We start from the raw sequence: 17,075 nt of genomic DNA on the forward strand, positions 1-17,075 counted from the left end.
ACGTTGCTGCATGGTTAGTTCAGCAATGAAATTAGATAGAAATATATAGTTTCCTTTTTTGTTGCTGTACTGAAAACCAACAGAAGCCATAGTTTGTGTATGCATTATTATGTATTTGTATAGTTTACATTCATAAATGTGCCATTACTGTAGTAAAAAAAATAATAATTATATTAACAAAATCATTTGGATTTCACTGTTTATTTGCATCAAAATAAAACGTGAACTCGCAGAGGAAACACAGACAACCCTCACACACCATCAAGAATGTTTTTCATGGAACGTCGTAAGCAACATCACGCAGGGACATGTTTTTGAATGGAGTGTCTGAAAGTGTGGGAACAATAAATACATATAAAACGCACCCATGTTTGATGTATGTGATCCAGCAAAGTAGGTAGGTTTCAAGTCATTTTATTCAAGCCCAGTTGAATCTGCACTCATGTGGAGTCCATGGGAGACTCCGGCTCCTCTTTTATCTGTGAGGCGCATCCAGTGGGGGGCGTCGAAATCGACCCTGAGATTTCACACTCCTCTGGCTCATTTTTAACAGGAGGCATTGCAGCGTTGTTGGAGGTGGCTTTTGTGGCGTTTGAAAAATCCAGCGGCGCGTCCGGCTCCGCTTTCTGGCGCGGCTGGTTTTCAGGTTTCACAGGGTGGTTCTGCAGCGCACCCGGGTCAGTAGCGTCACCCGCAGTGGGCTGCACTTGAACGGGAAGGAGGAGGAGAAGGTTGGTGCCCGGAGGAGGATTCTTGTCCAGGGTTAGTTTCCAGCAGCCGTCCGAGGGGTCACTTCTCATGGCTGCCTCCGACAACTGGCTGGGACTGACGGACACCTGATCCACTCTGGAATCGTCTGAGACTGGCTGTTTCTTGGACTTGCTCTGTAATCAAAGACACATTGTTGAAGCTCTGACTGCAAAAAGGGCACAAACAGCTCCACATGGAGCACCAGCCAACAGGTCGGAAAGCTAGCGACGGAGGTGAACGAATCCCGGCTTCCTGGATGGAACCACTGAAATGCACTCACTCCACCGAGGAGGTTACGTTTGTCCGTGTTCAAAGTAACTTTGAGTGAAACAGGACGAGGAACCAATGACTCAATTTTGGGAGTGGATTGGATGGTTTTTTTTTAGCCATCGCCTCCAGTGTTTAGTGCACAAGACATGCACACTTTCACTCCGTCTAAGGTTACCATCTGGAGCGTTCGATTCCCGGTCATGGAATTAAGTTTTAGCTCTTTAAACGATTCTGCATGGGCCGCGGTGGGTCCATCGATCCGTTTCTGAGTGTGTGACCTCCTTGACAGAGGTGAAACTTGCGCCACAAACTCACCCCCAGCTTTGGTTCTTGCCCACAGGTCTTCAAGTGGCTGCCAAAGTTCTGCTGATGGGGGAAGCCCAGGCCGCAGCTCTGGCAGAGGCACGGGGTGGCACCAGCGTGGCCCCCCATGTGGGACATGAGCAGCAGCGCCGACCTGAAGCCCTTCCCACACTCAGCACACCTGAGCACCTTCTGGTGGGCGCTGGAGTGCTGCTTCAGCTCCTCCGACGTCTCGAACCTCTTCCCGCACTCCAGGCAGCGGATGGTGTCCTTCTTCAGCTCCTGGTTGCCCCAGCAGCCCGTGTCGTGGATGTGCTGCTGGAAGTCGACGGCATTGGCGAACTCCCTGAGGCAAGCCCTGCACCTGATGGGGTTCTTCTTGCACTTGTGCGCGTGGTAGAGTGTGGCCTTGGTGAAGTGGGTGTTGCAGGAAATGCAGGTGTAAGGCAAGCAGCCCAGGTGCGAGAAGCTGTGTCGGAGCAGGCCGTTCTTCCTGTTGAAGGCCTTGTGACACACGGTGCACTTGTACATGAAGACGCACGTGGTCCTGCGGTGATGCTGGAACACCGTCCGGCTGGTGAAGCTCTGCCGGCAGACTTTGCAGCGCAGCTCCTCCACGCAGGTGCGCAGCTCCACGTGCTTCTGGCAGGCCTGCAGCGAGGTGAACACCTGCTTGCAGTTGTCGCACTCGTAAAACTTGTTCTCCAGGTGAGTGGTGGCCAGGTGAGCCTTCAGTTCCTTCTGCGTGCCGAAGTCGATCTGGCAGATGCGGCAGAAGTACTTGGCCTGGGACTTGGAGTGCGTGCGCAGATGCAGGCGGTAGTCGTTGACCTGAGTGAACATCTTGTTGCACCTCTTGCAGCTGTAGTGGCTTCCTGAGTACTGGCTGGCGTGCTCCAGCAGCGCCGACTTGGACGACAGCAGGAGGTGACAGACCGAACACTTGAAGCCGCCAGGACCCCCGGAGACTGGAGGACAGAAGCAGAGCACAGCGCTTTAACTCACATCCAGAGTTAGACTAGCAGGGCTGGGCTACTGCCTCACACCTCTCCCTCTTGACACCAGAGGTCAGCATGCTCCGACAGATGAGACCAGTGAAGCAAGGAGTGAGGCGCACTCAAGATCATTTACTTAGGTTCCTTGCTCCAATGTTTTTGGCAACTTTTCCTGAGGATCGTGGCGTAGAAAAAAGCAATGACCGGGTCAGTGTGCTGAGTGCTTACTGGTATTCTGTTTAGTCATTGCATTTATTTCACTGATTCTTAAAGACCGTACGGTTGCCACGTTCGTTGAGTGTGGCTCACTTTCATCAATAACCAATAAATGACCTCAATAATCTACACTCGATCAGTGTTGAAAACTACGACAACTACTAACAATAATAATTATAATAATAAAATTTGGTAATGTTACTGTACGAAGGGAATCTAAAATGAAAACGTCACTTTTCTTATATTTATCTACAATATTTTCACCATTTTTCCGCCTCTGATCTTTTTGGTTCTGTGAACCAAATACTTCTTGACTTTAAAACGTGTGAATGAGTTGAAGATCCACTGACAGCTTTAGTTAACATCGCAATGCAATTCTTTTTTCAGCCCCAGTTTCTCACTAGTTTCCCTGACAGGTGCGTCAATAAGAGGTGTTTTGAAGACGTTTAAAAGAAGGAAGTCTGGCGGTGAAGTGTTGCCGTGTGGCCGTGTATTACCTGCTCTCTCGTCATCGTCCGCCTCCGAAGAATCGCTGCTCTCCGAGTCACTCTCGGCTCCGGCTCCAGCATCACTCTCCTCGGGAGTATCAGCGCGTTTCTCCGCCTCGGTCTCCGGTCGCTTGTGGTCAGCGCTAGGCTCAGGGGAAAGGCCCGGGGGGTCACACGCCTTGTCCGGCAGCAGGATGTCTGGGAAGCCCAACTCCGTCAGCTGGAGGTCGATGGTGTATTCGATGGACATGGTGGCTACTGGCGGAGCATCCAAATCAGAAGGTCAACGGTCAGTCGTTTTATGTGACTCGCGAGCCGCTTGGTTGCCTCACCTCTCGCGCGGCCACCGGTCTGCTGATCATTGTTTCACACGGATGACAAGAAGGAACCGAACACGACTGGCGACTCGCCGGTAACTCGGTCCGCAATAACAGAACCTTCGGTGCCGCTGCGGCGAGGTCCGCTGCTCCAGCCGCACGGAGAGGGAATGTTTCGCGGGAGGGAAAACCCGCCGAGCGTGGAAACGGCAACAAAACAAACGATTCACATACAGGAAGACGGTCGCAACATGACAATGGGGGGATCGCTATGTTTTTCAGACGGCGCCCCTAGCGGCTGGGGGCGGAACTGTAAGGACTAACCGGTGACCCCAGGGTTCACTTGTCAGTTGAACTCTGATCTGACGCGAAACCCTGGTTTCATGCTCGAGTCCTCATCTGACTTTTCATTTAAACACAATGCGGCGTTTGTTTTGAGGCATGAGTCCAAATGAAAACAAACCTGGCAACTCTTCTGCAGAAGTTTCATGGGCATCATGTTTTATTTTTTCCATCATCTTGACACAAAGCAATGAAGAAAGACTATCAGTGGATTACACACTAGATACACAGCTCCGTATGTGACCGAGTCAGGCTGACCCAAGAGGCCACCTTCTGCTCTCAAGAAATGCCTAAGACAAGTTACAATGTCGAAATGAACAACAAAAAAGAGGGAAGGAGAACAACAAATCAATCAACAGAAGCCAAACTAATCTTAAAACTGATGCTGTTATTGACTCACTAACCAAGTTAATTTAGAATAAACGTAAAAATAAAAAACAATTACAAAACAAACCTGATGCTGTACATGAACATTTCTTCCGAGGAACTGTATAGAAGACATTCAAACATCTCAACTAGTCGTCTAGTAGCTTTAAAATCTGAAGCGTCTGGAGAAGACGTGAAACTTTTTTGAACCACAATCTGGAGTTGAACAGTTGATGACACACCACACGCATGTTGCTTCCAACAAAACAAATATAAAGAAAGGTCTTTTTTGTACAAACTTGGTAACAAATGTTTAGTACTGGATCTGCACGGGTTAATCACAATTGTCCGCTTTTCTGCCGTAGTTCCAAACTTTGAATCCCAAAACATTTTGGACCGAGAGAGGGAAACTTTTCGATGGTGGTAAAATCCAGAATAGTCAGCGGGCGAAATCTGAGGACGTCTCCCGATGAAATTAAATGAAAAACATGAGTTAAAAACCTTAAAAATCCACAGGGCTCACGGTCCACATGCATGGATTATCTCTTGGAGGCCGCCTCTTCTGGCTTTTCCTCTGCGTGGCTCTTTTGGTGAGCCTTCAAGGTGCGTTCCCGGCCAAAGCTCTTGCCGCAGGTCGGGCAGGCGAGGCGGCCGACAGCGTGATTCCGCGACATGTGTGCGTCCAGCTGCTCGGGGCGGGCGAAGCTCTCCTCACACTCTTCACATGGGTGGGCTTTCCGAGGAGAATGTTTCTCCTTCTTGTGGGCGCGGAGCAGAGGCAGGCTGCTGAAGGAGAGGTCACAGTCGCTGCAGGGGATCTGTTTGGCGGCAGCGGCGGGCTCCACCTTGGGCTTCTTCGCGGTCTCCTCTGCGTCCTCAGCGGGGCTCTTCAAGTCTTCCTCTTCGGACTTCACCACCACCTTACGAGGCCGGCCTCTCTTCGCAGCACCGACCGTGCTTTTCTCTTCCGCCGCCGCTGGCTCCGTCTCCGTCGTGTTCTCGGTCGCCTCCTCAGACGAGTCCCCTTCCTCTTTCTTTTTCCGCTTGCCTTTCTTGTCTGCCGCCGCAGGCTCTTCGGTTTTGGCCGGTCGGCCGCGCTTCCTGACGCTGGCACTGCCGTTGCACTGCTGATCCCCAGAGTACTTTTCCTGGTGGGCGGTCAGCTCCACTTCTGTTTCAAAGACCTGGCTGCACTTCTTACACTGCTTGACGCTGGAGGGGTCGGCTGGCGGCTCTGGGGTCTCTGACTCTGGACGGGGGTGCTGGGTGAGGCGGTGGGTGCGCAGCAGTCCTGCACTCCGGAACACTTCCATGCAATCTTTACACACAAACTGCCTCTCCGGACAGATTTGTCTTCGGTGCGCCGTGAGCTGGATGGAGGAAGAAACAAGCTTTAGTCTCCAGTGAAGCTGCGACCATCAGCAACCACGTAGTGTCAGACGCCGTCAAAAGAGGCACCATTAGCTTCTACAAACTCAAATTCTCACATCAAATGTCTTCAAATTCTGTCACCACATACTTCACCCCTCATTCTTCAACCCCACTTCCACACTTCCTCCTTGTATTCAACATATTTTCCCAACTTTATTTATCGCCTACCACACCCAAGGTTGTGTGACATGTTCGGTTGCCTCGACTGGCCACATCTGGTCGACTTACTTCAGAGAAGGTTTTGAAGCTCTCCTTACAGTGGACACATTTGAAGGGCTTGTCATCTTTACTGTGGGTGGGCTGGTGTTGCGTCAGCTCCTCAGAGGAGAGAAACGCACGGTCGCACACGTAACAGGTGAACAACGTGTTTCCCTGGGAACAGGTGATAAAAAGGAGCCACATTATGACCAGTTGGATGGAATGTTTGGGAGTGAAAACACTTCCACAGATACGCACACAGTTTTGTGATATCAAAAAGTCCTACCACAAACGAAATAAATTATTATTTGTACTTTTCAAAAGCTCAAATGATGCTGTGATCCACCACTGGATCTGATCCAGGTCAGCATCAACTGCAGCCGAGCCATTTCATGCTGTGTCTCACCTGCTGGAGCTGCTGCTTGTACTCTTCCCGGTGGCTCTTTTTCATGTGTCTTTCTTTGGCTTTGGCACTGCAGAAGGTGATAAAGCACTGGAAACACTGCAGATTGTCATGCTGATCTGAAAAAATAAGGGGGGAAAACAACTTTAAAAACAAGTGACATCAACATGACAAACTCGCTCGATAAAAACAGAGCAACACAGTTCTCCGTTCCGTTGGGATTTTACCAACGGAATAAGACCAGATGGACTCACATGGCTGGACAGGAGGAGTAGGTCCGTTCAGGTTGATGGGTTTGTAGGTTTGGGCGGGCTTTTGAGGCGCAGCTGCTGGCGGTGGATCAGGCAGCTCCTGCCCCATCACTATCTCCTCTATGTTCAGTATGCCAGATTCCATCTTTGAACTCATTTACTCGCAGAAGACACACAGCAGATCCTAGTCTTGGGAAAAGAACGAACAAACCGGAGTTACGAAAAGAAGTTTGCACAGCTCACTACATTCCAATACCCAAGTGCGCATCTCAGCTTATGAGGCTGCCTTGTTTTACACTTCAGAATGAATTACATGCATTTGCTGCACCTGGTGAAGACAACGTGCGCGCGTGTGCGTCACTCAGTGGAGTCCATCATTGAAAAGTGTGTTACATTATAATTACGCTAGAAAACACTCACAAACGCGCGCAAGCTAAAACACGGAAACCAAGTCTTGGAACGTGTCACCCTTTATTGGCCCGTAGATTTTTCAAACGAGCACTTGTGCAAGTTGTGCCACTTGCTGCCGTGTATGCGGCCGTTGGCTAGGCTAACAAGTTAGCTCAGACCAGCGCTACTCTGCTTCGCAAACACGCTGGTGCGGGTTCTTTGGTACCGCAGCGCGCTGTTCAGTTGTTGCATTTTTGCGACTGCAGAAATGCGACAGACACAGCACTAACGCAATCTGTTGTCGAGAACCGGTCGTAAAACATAAAACAGCGGCTGTTTCACGTTAGCTTAGCATGTGCTAACAACATTGCCATTCAAAAACGCCTCTTCCTGCCGCGGAGAGCCAGAATGACATCACACAAATGTACAAATATTTGCTGCACAAAAGCATAACGCGGTCTCGAAAACGCCAATATACGGGAGCAGAGAGTGGCTTTACAGTACCTCTGGCCGCTCTTTGCACCGAGCGTAGTTTGACTGGAACAGTTGACCCCATAGAAGTAAAACACATAGATCGAACACTTCCTGGTACACGCTGTGGCAACCGTTGGAACAAGATGGCCGCCGCACAGAGCGCTGTTTACCGCTCAAATAAATACAATCTTTTTTCTCCAATTTACTGAGATTTTGTTTATAAATAACGCCTGCTTTTCGTGTCACGAAAGCGAAGCATTCGTTGATGTAACGTTGAGGAGGAACAAACACCGAAGTAAATGCAAATACAGTGAATGTTTTGAGTTCGTTCTAAATCGAGACTATTCTATGAGGTTTAGTTCTCGAGTTGTTGCGTCACGTGACCAAAACTTGATTCATCTTCATCCGTTTCCAAAACAAACCCTTTTTCACTGTTTACACTTGAATATAGCGTTATAAAATCTGCAATCTGCTCGTTTTAGAGGTTAGAGTCTATATTCAGAATCGATGGTTAAAATTCGAATAAATACCGCCTTCAATTCTCATGAAATTATATAGTTTTTATAGCACAATTGAGTTTTCTATATTGTATCAATTTAAATATTTTAATGTGAGAAAGCTAAATCAAGCTTCAGTCTTATCAAATCTGTTCTTTTTCTCACATGCCTCACCTTCCCATCCAGGTCATCAGAGCAACCATTGACGGTTCACTGAAAATGTTTCCTCTAAAATAAGAGAAATAAAAATGCACACAAATCTTTAAAAAATGTTTTTAATTCATTGATGAATGTTATTTCATGTTATTTGATAACGAGAAACAACTTAAATATGGCCAATATAAACAGTAAAAAACGGGATAGAGTTTATTTAACAGTGACTGCGACTATTTGATGGAGAAAATTAAAATAGATATAAAACATCACTCATTCATTTCATACATTGTGGAACACAAACATTTCTGCTGACAGAAGGCATCATGGGAATTTGCTCGACTGGTCTTCTCAGCGAAGGTTGCAGTTCACTCCATTCAATTAAACTCGTCTCTACTCTTTCCCCAAACTGCCTTGGTGGTGGAAGTTTAAAAAGCAGTTGTGGTTGCGAGAGATGCAGAGAAAGACGCAGCACTTAAGGCAGAGAACCCTGGACGTTCGCTGGCAGTCTCTGAAGCGACACCTCCCTCCTTCTCCTTCAGCCAGCTGCTCGGGCCAGTGCCCCGCCCCGTCGTACCGCGTGGCCTCATCCGGGAGAGGACACTCCTCGATCACAGTGGGATTTGGGGTCTCAGAAGTAGCATGGGCCTCCTCTACAGGAGGTTGAGGTGGCACCGAGTCCTGAGTGTCTGATCCACTGGAGAGTATTAAAGCCTTGGAGACTTCAAGTCTGAAGGCCATGAGGGTTAAAGGTGCAGGGGCGTGTTCGCGTCGGTGCACGAGCCAGGAGTTGACCAGAGCGGCGTCCGTCAGGTGCCAGAGGACGGTCAGAGGCCAGCAGCGTGGAGACGCAGACGTGAGAGGGATGCTGTAAAGACTTCGCAGGTCTGCGTTGAGGCGAGCCGAAGCCTGCGCCTGCTCGAAGTGCTCGGTCAGCGAGGCTACGTTCCTGCGGCCGATTCCTGCGGTGGAGAGAATGAAGCCGCAGTGCGAGCGGCGCAACATCAGCTTTCCGTCCGAGCTCACAAACTCATCCCCGATCTGCCCCCGGTCTCCCTCCACACGACCGGCACCGTACACACCGGCCGCGATCAGGCGCTCCAGCATGGCAGGCGTGGAGAGCTCGCGCTGGCAGAGGAACAGCATGCTCCCCTTGGGGGACATCTTCTCCACAGCGGCTTCTTTTTCTGACCAGTCCAGAGCCAGATCCACATGCGAGAGCAAACCGCCCAACTGTATCAGCGTGGTGCACTGCAGCGACTGCTCCTGCCTCCTCATGGTCCCACGCAGAGGAAGTGGATGCTGATCGACCGCGTAGTCGCCTTTTTGTGCGAGCGCCGGGCACGCCTCGTGGAAGCGGCGCAATATCGGCCGGACCTTCCAGAGCGGATCTGTCTGTCCCAGGTGGGAGCCTCCACCTGCCATAGTCCTGTCCTTAAACGCATTTGGGAATGTGCCAGGGGTTAGTTCTCCCCCACCTTTGGCGGCTGAGGCCAACCTCAAGGTCCTCGACAGCTGACGGAAGCGCGACAGCGACATGGCTTCACAGATCAACGGAACCTTAGTCAGGTCCTCCCAGTAGAGATGAGGACTCGGGAACTGCCAGCAAGAAAACATCAACAGCCAGTGAGGATTTTGCATCATGTGACATGACAGCATGGTTCAGGGTGTGTGTGTGTGTTTCCTGTATAGCTATACTTGTGGGGACCAATTGTTGGAAACACACCGCCTTGTGGGGCCTGTAGCGTTTGTGAGAGTTGGTTCAGAGTTCTGGTTAAGGTGAGCCATTTGTTTTGGCCGGGGGAAGGACTTTAGTCACAGGTGCACGTGTGCAGCAGAATAGAAATCCAGCTCAAGACTTTTCTTCCTGGTTATTTTTGGCATGAACGAATTCAGGTTGCTTTAAAGAAACTAGGGAGTCGACAGGCTCTAGGACCATGTAGACGCCACGCCCTACAAAACCAAAACGTGCCATGAGTTCATGGGACAAACCTTCAGCGTTCCCATGGCGATGTGGATCCCGACGAACTGTGCCACCTCTCGGGCTGTGACCTGGTCCGGAGTGGTGGAAGTTGCGTTTGTGCAGTTGGCGATTTCCTCCCACGCATCCGCTCCGAAATACTCCGAGAAGTAGTGGATGGGCTTCCTGGTGCTGCTGTGGTAGGACGACGGCTCGGCTGATACACTGACAAGGATTGGAGCAGAAACCAATTTTGAATGAAATGACCTTGACTCTGAGTATGGAGGTCGTGCTGTGTGGTGTGCGTCTCACCTGTGGGCAGCCAGGTCCGTGCGGCGGAGGCAGCTGTGCTTGTTCTTGTAGTAACTGGCCAGGATTCGCTCCTCTGAGTCCACCTGCTCTGCAGACGTGTCCACACCTTGCTCATCTTCAGAGTGGGAATTTTCCAGGAGAAAGCTGCGCAGGTCCAGCTGCTCGTCTGCAGAGACGTCAAGTGAAGAGCGGAGTGAGGAAGGGGTGGTGATAATACTGCTGAACTGCGACTCTCTCACCGTCCGCGTCAGCAGCTCCTGGTTCCTGATGTGGTCTCCAGTCCTGGTCATCCGGAGCTGTACCCCCTGACCACGGTTTGATGTCATTACACTCATTATTTTGGTGAGAAGGTGTGAGGAACTCACCCGTCCCAGGCCAAGCCTTGTGCGTCTCAGGCAACTCTCTGCTCTCCAAACCTTCGTTCTCCTCCCCAGCATCTCCCAGCAGGATCTCTCTCTCCTCCTGCTTCACCGGGTAGAAGATGCACTGGTTGGCGCTGGTCTCAGCGGCAACGCTGCAGTCGTTGTTAGTGTCCTCCGCCTCCACCGCTGAGGTGACTTCAAGACCCGAAAGGTTATCTTCAACAGAGCTGGCCACATTCTCCACTGAAGTGGGACCAAAGCAGTGCATGAACTCACGAGGAGAAGGTGTTTTTTCAGGGCCGACTTGCTCCACGTTCCATCGCATGTGTCCACTCCCGGCCGAGTCCCCAGCCTCCTCCAGCTCCAGGGTGGTCTCCTCCTTGACCAGGACGCTGCTGATGTCCCCACTCTCTCTGGTCTCACACCGGGAGGGAACCTCCTCCACCTTGATCTCCCGTCTCCGAGGAGGCTGATGTGCAAACTCCCAACCCTGAGGATGGAAGCATTTCCACTTAAAGTTTGATGACGTCAAACCCTAAATACATGCAATATCATTGAGAAGCAGTGATGCAGTAAAATACAATCTGCGGATTTACGTGCTGGTAGCAACAGCGACACCTGGTGTCCATAAGGGCACATAGCATCTCATTCAACATCAGTCCTGCGGACACCTCTATTCCCCACTGGCTTTGGTGAGAGAGTAGACTCACCCGCCTCCTCTTCTTCCTCCTTGGCATCATGTGGTGAAGCTCTCCAGCGGCTCGGTGTTCAGCAGGCACCACCTTCTCCAGGATGACACCGGGAGAGTTCCTGAGCTCTTCCTCATCCACACCTGCTTGGTCTGCGGCCATAGGACCAGACGCCTCAGCAGGACCCAGAGTCTGGCCCGGTTCACTCTCCTCAGACATTCCTTCATTGACCACCCGACAATCACTGTCCGACTCAGCGGCTTCATCCGCGCTGCTTCTCTTCCTCCAGCTCCTCTGGACCGACACTTCCTCCTCCTCCTCTTTGATCTCGACATGGCGAACAGACTGTGAAGTTCGGCTGCTTCCACTCAACTCATACGCGGCCGCCGCCGTTTTGACGCGCTCGCCGTCGTGGCTGGTCCCGTTCTGCTCCCCAACAGTGATCAAATCCACGTCCTGGAGATCCACATCCTCTTTAACATTGTCTTTGTCGTCTTGCTGATCCTCCGCTGCCGCCGCCACTAGACCACTGGGCTCAGAACCTGAGACAGCTGAGGGACATGAAGCTCTGCTGGGCTCCAGCTGCTCCGGTGGGAACTCATTGTCGGAAATGGGAGCCAGGAGAGCGTCTGGGTCTGCGGCTGAATTCCAGCTGGCGTCCGAGTCGAAAGGCACGGCAGGTAAAGACGGGGAGGGGATTAAAGCAGGGAAAGAGAGGCGCTGCTCTTGCAGGTCCGTGGCCGTCTCGGGCTCAGTGTCCCAGCCTGCTGACGGGCTCAGAACTTCAGCCACCTTCTTCTTCGGACGCCGCTGATCGAGGTGACAGACGGTGACGCCCTCAAAGACGTTCCCGTTGGTGTACGTCAAGCCGGGACTCTCCACGATGTGCGCGCTGGTCTTGTGCTGCTGCAGGCAGGAGAGGTCGCTGAAGTTCTCTCCACAGTCCTGACACTCTAAGGCACACTTGGACGTGATCACCCCCTCCTCCTCCATCTTTGAGGAGGCCTTTCGCTTCCGAGGGGGTTTGGGTTTGCCCAGCAGCGACTCGGTCGACTGCCTGGACGCCTGCATAGTAGACAGTAAAGACAGAGCCTTCTGGGTCTTCTTGCTCACTCGTCCCTTCTTCTGTCCTTCAGCAGGTTCCGCTGTGCTCTTGCTCTGTGGCGACGCTTCGCTGTCGCTCACTTGTGGCCCCGAAGTCTTTAGGGGGTCCAGTTTATTTATTTTGAGCTGTGGCTGTTTGTGACCTTTCAGGAGCAGAAGAGACTCTTGCGTCACGTGTGGACTGGGAAGCTCAGAACTCTCTGCTTTTCCCTCTTTTTTCTTCTTCACCTTCTTGTCCTGCACATCGTTCTGTACGACTTTGGAGTGCATTTTCTTTTTTAAAGTCGCCTTCGATTTGCTCAAACCGTCGCCCAACAACTCATCCTGCTTCTTCACCTTTTTCTTCTTCTCCTCCTTGGGCTTTTCGTCCTTCTTCACCGTAGTACCCGGAGCCTTCTTTTTCCCGGGGGAAGTGGCCGGAGACACTTTCTTATCCCCGTCAGCGGCCTTCTTCGGGGAAGGCACTTTTTTCTTGGTGATTGTTTTTGCTTTTCCTTTCACCGGTTCTTGTTGGCTCTTCATTTGTTTCTTGCTTTTCTTTGCGCTGGGTGGACCGAATTTCACCACAAGGCGGGACTCTTTGGGGCGTTTGGCGGGTTTGGCTGCGACCTGGAAGTCCTTTTTCCTCATGGATCCCACCAGTTCTTGGATGTACTCCTGGTAGAAGTAGGCTCTGTTCGGCTTCCTCTTCCGTACTTTCACAAGTTCCTGAGCCGACATGATGCTGAGAGCAATCTCTGGGGGCGCCGACACGGGGTCCATCTTCGGACGGACTTTCTCTTTGGGGGAGCTCTTGGGTTTGGATATCGCCTCTTCGTCTTTCTTTCCAACTTCAGCTTCTCCTTCCACGGCAGGCTTCTTTTGAACTTCTTTTTCCGCGCCAAGATCTGAGCTCTCGTTCACCGGTACATCGGAACCGGCCTCGGCTTGAGGGTTGGGTTCTGATTGGCTCTGAGGTGGGGGCGTTTTGTTCTCAGGTGGCTGGTCTTCACTTGCGACTGGTTTGGGCGAGTTCGGTTGGCAGGACGGCAAATCAGTTCCTTCAGGTTCTGACACATGAAGTTGCTCAGAGAGCAGCAGGCTGGTTTCACTCTCACTCCCTGGGAGGCCCTGAGACTTCTCCTGGTCAGTGCTGATCAACTCCATCGGATCTCCCTCGTGTTGCGGCCCGTTCTGAGGCGGCTCCAGCTCGTCGGCAGGCGTCAGCTCCAGTATGACCGTTTGCTCCAGGTCAATGGAATCTCCGTCGCCCAACAGCTGAGCGATGGGCTCAGGCTCCGCTGAGATAGCGCCGACTATGGGGAAGACTTGACTCATGCTCTCGCCACTTGGGCCCATTTGAGGTTTTGGAACTTCATTCTCACCTGAGACTGCAGAGGAATCCACAAAGGAAGTGTCCTCTAACGGCCCCTCTGGAGTGATGGGTTCCAATATAAAGGGAATGTCCATAAAGACAGATTTTTGGCTGCAGGACAAATCCAGTTTAAGAGTCTTTCGCTCTGTCTGTTTTAATCCAACAAAATCAATTTGAGGTGGCGCCAGTTGTGGATTTTGAGGCTGTACCGGTCCAAGTATCTGCTGCACCTCAAGAGGAGGCGCGTTGGGCGGCACCTGCCCCAGAACCACCAGCTGGTTCACCTTCTTCACGTTTTCCAAAGACTCGATGAGTCTGCAAATCTGCTCCGTGTCGATGTTGGAGTCGACCTTCTGCAGGGGCCCATTGGGCTCCACTTGTAACAGGGACGGTTGGCTGACGTTGATGGGAACGATGACGGGAGAGTTGTGCTTCACTAGCTGCCACGTCGCCTTGCGGTTGCTGGACCCCAAAGGAGTCAAGCGGTGCTTGGAGTTGAAGTGGCGGCGCAGAGTCTTTGGTGACTTGAAGGTGGCCTTACAGACGGTGCAAGGGAGGGGAGGTTCGCCTGGAGGACATGGGAGAAGGACACGTGAAAACAAGGCAATGTCATGGAGGACAGTAAGTGTGAATTCGCACCGCCTTTTTTGCCGAGTCTTTGGGGGTCCCCTTCAGGCAGGTGTGACAGGACATGTTTATGCAGAGTGCTGGGCAAGCTGAACCTCAGGCCGCATTCCTTGCACACATAGGGTCGGTCCCCGCTGTGCGTGCGCTGGTGGTACTTCAGCAGGGTCATGGTTTTACACGGCTTGCCACACTCCGTGCAGGCATAACCGTTCTGGCCAAAGTGGGACTTCTTGTGGACCGTGAGCTCGGAGGACCTTTTGAAGGCCTGGCTGCAGAGCGGACAGCGGAAGGGCGTCCTCTCCGTGTGGCTTTTCTGGTGCGCCATGAGCTCGGTGGAGTTGGTGAAATGGCGCTCGCACACGTAGCAGGTGAAGACGGCGTTCCTCAGGATGCACTGCTCGTACTCCGCCGGGTGGCTCAGCTTCAGGTGGCGCTCTTTACTCCTGTGGTCGCTGAAGATGATGTGGCACTCCAAGCACTGCAGGGAGAGCTCGGAGGCTGCAGAGGGGAGGGGGAGGTACAGCTACGTAAGACAGTGGTGGAAAGCTTCACACGCCACGCGTGCTGAAGGAAGGACAGCTAAACATTACAGGGTAAAAAAAACAACTGAACAGAGCTTGAGCAGGAAACAAGAGGCGAATGATGGAAACTTGTCTCAGCGTAAAGCATCCGCGCGGCTCAACGGTCCGAATCAAAACACGAGACCTAGTCAAAGTGCTCCTTTGATATAACAACTGAGGGCCACAGAAAATGAAACAGCGGGTCAGGTTTGGCCCCCGGGCTGTGAGTTTGCTCCCACATATCAAGTGTTCTAGCCTGACACCACTCATTCACTCATTCACTCACAGCACAGACATCCAGCCAGTCTGACACAGAACTGTTGGGTGAGACTCACAAGTCAGAGGAAGAACCACCGGCTTCGTCATGTCCATCTTCAGAGGGTTAGAAGGAGCAAACCTTTTGCCCAGAAGTTTCACAGCTTGTTTCTTTCCGTCTTTCGCATCAGATCCAGCGATTTTTGCCGAGTCCGGAGCTGTTTTGGTGGCAAGACTTGGGACTGAAGTCTGGTCCGCCGTGATGCTTTCATCCTGAGGCTGGCTGTGAGCAGTTCCATCCACAGACTCTGGATCAGCTGCTGGAGGGGTCCCCTCAAGATCTGGTCCATTGTCTGTGTGGGTCGTACTCTGCATGGCTCTCTTTGCTTGTGGCTCCTTCAGTGGTCCCTAAGAGTCACAGCCGGTCACAAACAAGAATGAGACAACCAATCCGCTCTCGGCTGTAAATGGACACAGAAAAATCAAGTCATAAATGGAGAGCAGCGGTGAAACGGAGTCGACTGCTGCCTCTCAGCGTATCAATGGGCTTAATACAGAAGCGCTACAATAGACTGGACTGGTGCGCATCGAGTAGCCAGCGTTAGCAAAACCCGCGGCGCTGCGAGGCGAGGTTTCCGTTACACTTCATCTCACAGCGGGGACACAACATCGTCCTCAAGTGTTATCGCAAACAGAGGAGTGAGAAGAAACAACCTGCCCCGCTCGTCCGCCCGAACCATTTCAGCGACGCTCCTCACAAAGCGACGGGGACGCTGCAGAAGTAGTGACGTCACGGGGAGCGCCGGGAATCATGGGAAGTTTAGTTCCAGGGATTCAAAACAGACGGCGAGATATTTTTGACTTTTCAGTCGTAAACAATTTACATACTCGTTGTTTGGTTTACTAAACATTTTATATCAAATATAACTTACTCATGCATGTACACGTATGTTTTTCATACTTGTCGTGTTTAAATGTAACGATATTAAACCCTTTCCCTCTATTTCTCAGAGTCGAACTATAAACCTGGTCACGCAGAAATGTTTGACTCATCCACGCTCAAGTATTTAGATGAAGTGACTACTAAATAAGTATGTATTCAAATGTCCTTCAAATGTTATTCATGGCGAAGTGATTACTCATCATGAGCATTAACCATTTCATGTCAGGCGTATTTCATTATTTATCACATATTTGTTTGCCCTTACAATTATTGATGTACTTTCAAGAGAAAACGCATGCGAAGTTAAATGCTATAAGCTCAAATAAAGCACGACTTGGTGCCTTCCTTCAACTATAATACGCTGTAACGGCGCTCACTGATTTCTTGCTTTCCATTTCTTGATCCCTCTCTGTTTTAGTTTCACGTCAGCCGTGTAAGTGAGGTGTGTGACCCCTGATCTAAACTCTGGTGCCACTTTTCACACTCACCTGATCATCTTTCCACATTGAGAATACTCTGGCAGCACCTCTTGATGTCCTGAATCCTCGCATCCATGAAGCCCACCGGTCGTCTTCCTCTCCACCTCTCATTCAGCGTCTCCAAAATTCTCTCCCCACAGCTGTTTTTCAATGAAACGTGCTCATGTGTCTCTTGCATTTTATTGCATGTTAGAAAGTAAGGCATCTGCACCAGCTTTTGAACAGCACATATCCCCACTCCTGCTTGTTATTCCAACGTGCAGGAGAGTAGCAGAAATACATGGCGGTGCAAAACAAGGAAATAGACAGTCGGTTCTTCACCCTTATATAGCATCTGTGAGCATGGGGATTTCTCCAGCTGCATGTTGCATGTAGTGGTGATGCAGCACTGAGACGTCATCAAAACCCACGTCGCACTCCACACACTCCCACTCCCAGTAACCGTGCTGCCTCTTGGTGTCAGGCAGGGCCTGGTGGTGCGTTGGCTCACCACACTCGGACTCTTCAAATTCAAAACAATCCTGGAGCTCACCGCTGTCTTCTTCGCACTTCAAATCTGAGTTACCCTCAAGCGGGGTCTCGCCGG

At 51.3% G+C, this 17,075-nt stretch overlaps 3 protein-coding genes across 6 annotated transcripts; all 3 read right to left on the reverse strand.

The window, feature by feature from the left end:
- Nucleotides 1-214: 214 nt before the first annotated feature.
- Nucleotides 215-3,574, reverse strand: wu:fe05a04 (zinc finger protein 383). 2 transcript variants are annotated; one of them, XM_053843519.1, is made up of 4 exons: nucleotides 3,355-3,574; nucleotides 3,032-3,277; nucleotides 1,336-2,291; nucleotides 215-884 (listed from the first exon to the last, which is right to left on the reverse strand). In XM_053843519.1, exons 2-4 carry the CDS (start codon nucleotides 3,270-3,272, stop codon nucleotides 441-443), a joined length of 1,641 nt encoding a protein of 546 aa, XP_053699494.1. In that variant the 5' UTR covers nucleotides 3,273-3,277; nucleotides 3,355-3,574; the 3' UTR covers nucleotides 215-440. The 2 variants fall into 2 exon arrangements, with proteins under 2 accessions (XP_053699494.1, XP_053699493.1); XM_053843518.1 differs by having other exon boundaries at nucleotides 3,032-3,280.
- Nucleotides 3,575-3,807: 233 nt separating this feature from the next.
- LOC128772069 (zinc finger protein 184-like) lies at nucleotides 3,808-7,317 on the reverse strand. Of its 2 annotated transcripts, none has more exons than XM_053888105.1 (5): nucleotides 7,225-7,317; nucleotides 6,334-6,519; nucleotides 6,083-6,198; nucleotides 5,707-5,850; nucleotides 3,808-5,417 (listed from the first exon to the last, which is right to left on the reverse strand). In XM_053888105.1, the coding sequence occupies exons 2-5, from the start codon at nucleotides 6,485-6,487 to the stop codon at nucleotides 4,587-4,589; spliced, it is 1,245 nt and encodes a 414-aa protein (XP_053744080.1). In that variant the 5' UTR covers nucleotides 6,488-6,519; nucleotides 7,225-7,317; the 3' UTR covers nucleotides 3,808-4,586. The 2 variants fall into 2 exon arrangements, with proteins under 2 accessions (XP_053744080.1, XP_053744081.1); XM_053888106.1 differs by having other exon boundaries at nucleotides 6,334-6,514; nucleotides 7,225-7,309.
- A 532-nt stretch (nucleotides 7,318-7,849) lies between these two features.
- On the reverse strand, nucleotides 7,850-16,711 carry LOC128772171 (uncharacterized). 2 transcript variants are annotated; one of them, XM_053888312.1, is made up of 10 exons: nucleotides 16,499-16,711; nucleotides 15,148-15,475; nucleotides 14,265-14,750; nucleotides 11,189-14,193; nucleotides 10,755-10,968; nucleotides 10,482-10,673; nucleotides 10,356-10,421; nucleotides 10,117-10,282; nucleotides 9,837-10,029; nucleotides 7,850-9,443 (listed from the first exon to the last, which is right to left on the reverse strand). In XM_053888312.1, exons 1-10 carry the CDS (start codon nucleotides 16,598-16,600, stop codon nucleotides 8,238-8,240), a joined length of 5,958 nt encoding a protein of 1,985 aa, XP_053744287.1. In that variant the 5' UTR covers nucleotides 16,601-16,711; the 3' UTR covers nucleotides 7,850-8,237. The 2 variants fall into 2 exon arrangements, with proteins under 2 accessions (XP_053744287.1, XP_053744288.1); XM_053888313.1 differs by lacking the exon at nucleotides 16,499-16,711 and adding an exon at nucleotides 15,782-15,856.
- Between the last annotated feature and the right edge of the window lie 364 nt (nucleotides 16,712-17,075).

This window comes from Synchiropus splendidus, chromosome 15 (genome assembly GCF_027744825.2).
Source record: "Synchiropus splendidus isolate RoL2022-P1 chromosome 15, RoL_Sspl_1.0, whole genome shotgun sequence".
Lineage (NCBI taxonomy): Eukaryota > Metazoa > Chordata > Actinopteri > Syngnathiformes > Callionymidae > Synchiropus > Synchiropus splendidus.

Coding starts and splice junctions, on each gene's coding strand:
- LOC128772171 (XM_053888312.1), bottom strand. CDS start 16,600: ATGAGAGGTGGAGAGGAAGACGACCGGTGGGCTTCATGGATGCGAGGA. Junction 10,030..10,116: donor ACGGACCTGGCTGCCCACAG/GTGAGACGCACA, acceptor AATCCTTGTCAG/TGTATCAGCCGAGCCGTCGT. Junction 9,444..9,836: donor TCGCCATGGGAACGCTGAAG/GTTTGTCCCATG, acceptor TCTTGCTGGCAG/TTCCCGAGTCCTCATCTCTA.
- wu:fe05a04 (XM_053843519.1), bottom strand. CDS start 3,272: ATGTCCATCGAATACACCATCGACCTCCAGCTGACGGAGTTGGGCTTC. Junction 2,292..3,031: donor GGACGATGACGAGAGAGCAG/GTAATACACGGC, acceptor TCTGTCCTCCAG/TCTCCGGGGGTCCTGGCGGC. Junction 885..1,335: donor GGCAAGAACCAAAGCTGGGG/GTGAGTTTGTGG, acceptor CTTTGATTACAG/AGCAAGTCCAAGAAACAGCC.
- LOC128772069 (XM_053888105.1), bottom strand. CDS start 6,487: ATGAGTTCAAAGATGGAATCTGGCATACTGAACATAGAGGAGATAGTG. Junction 6,199..6,333: donor TACTCCTCCTGTCCAGCCAT/GTGAGTCCATCT, acceptor TTATTTTTTCAG/ATCAGCATGACAATCTGCAG. Junction 5,851..6,082: donor ACAAGCAGCAGCTCCAGCAG/GTGAGACACAGC, acceptor ACCTGTTCCCAG/GGAAACACGTTGTTCACCTG.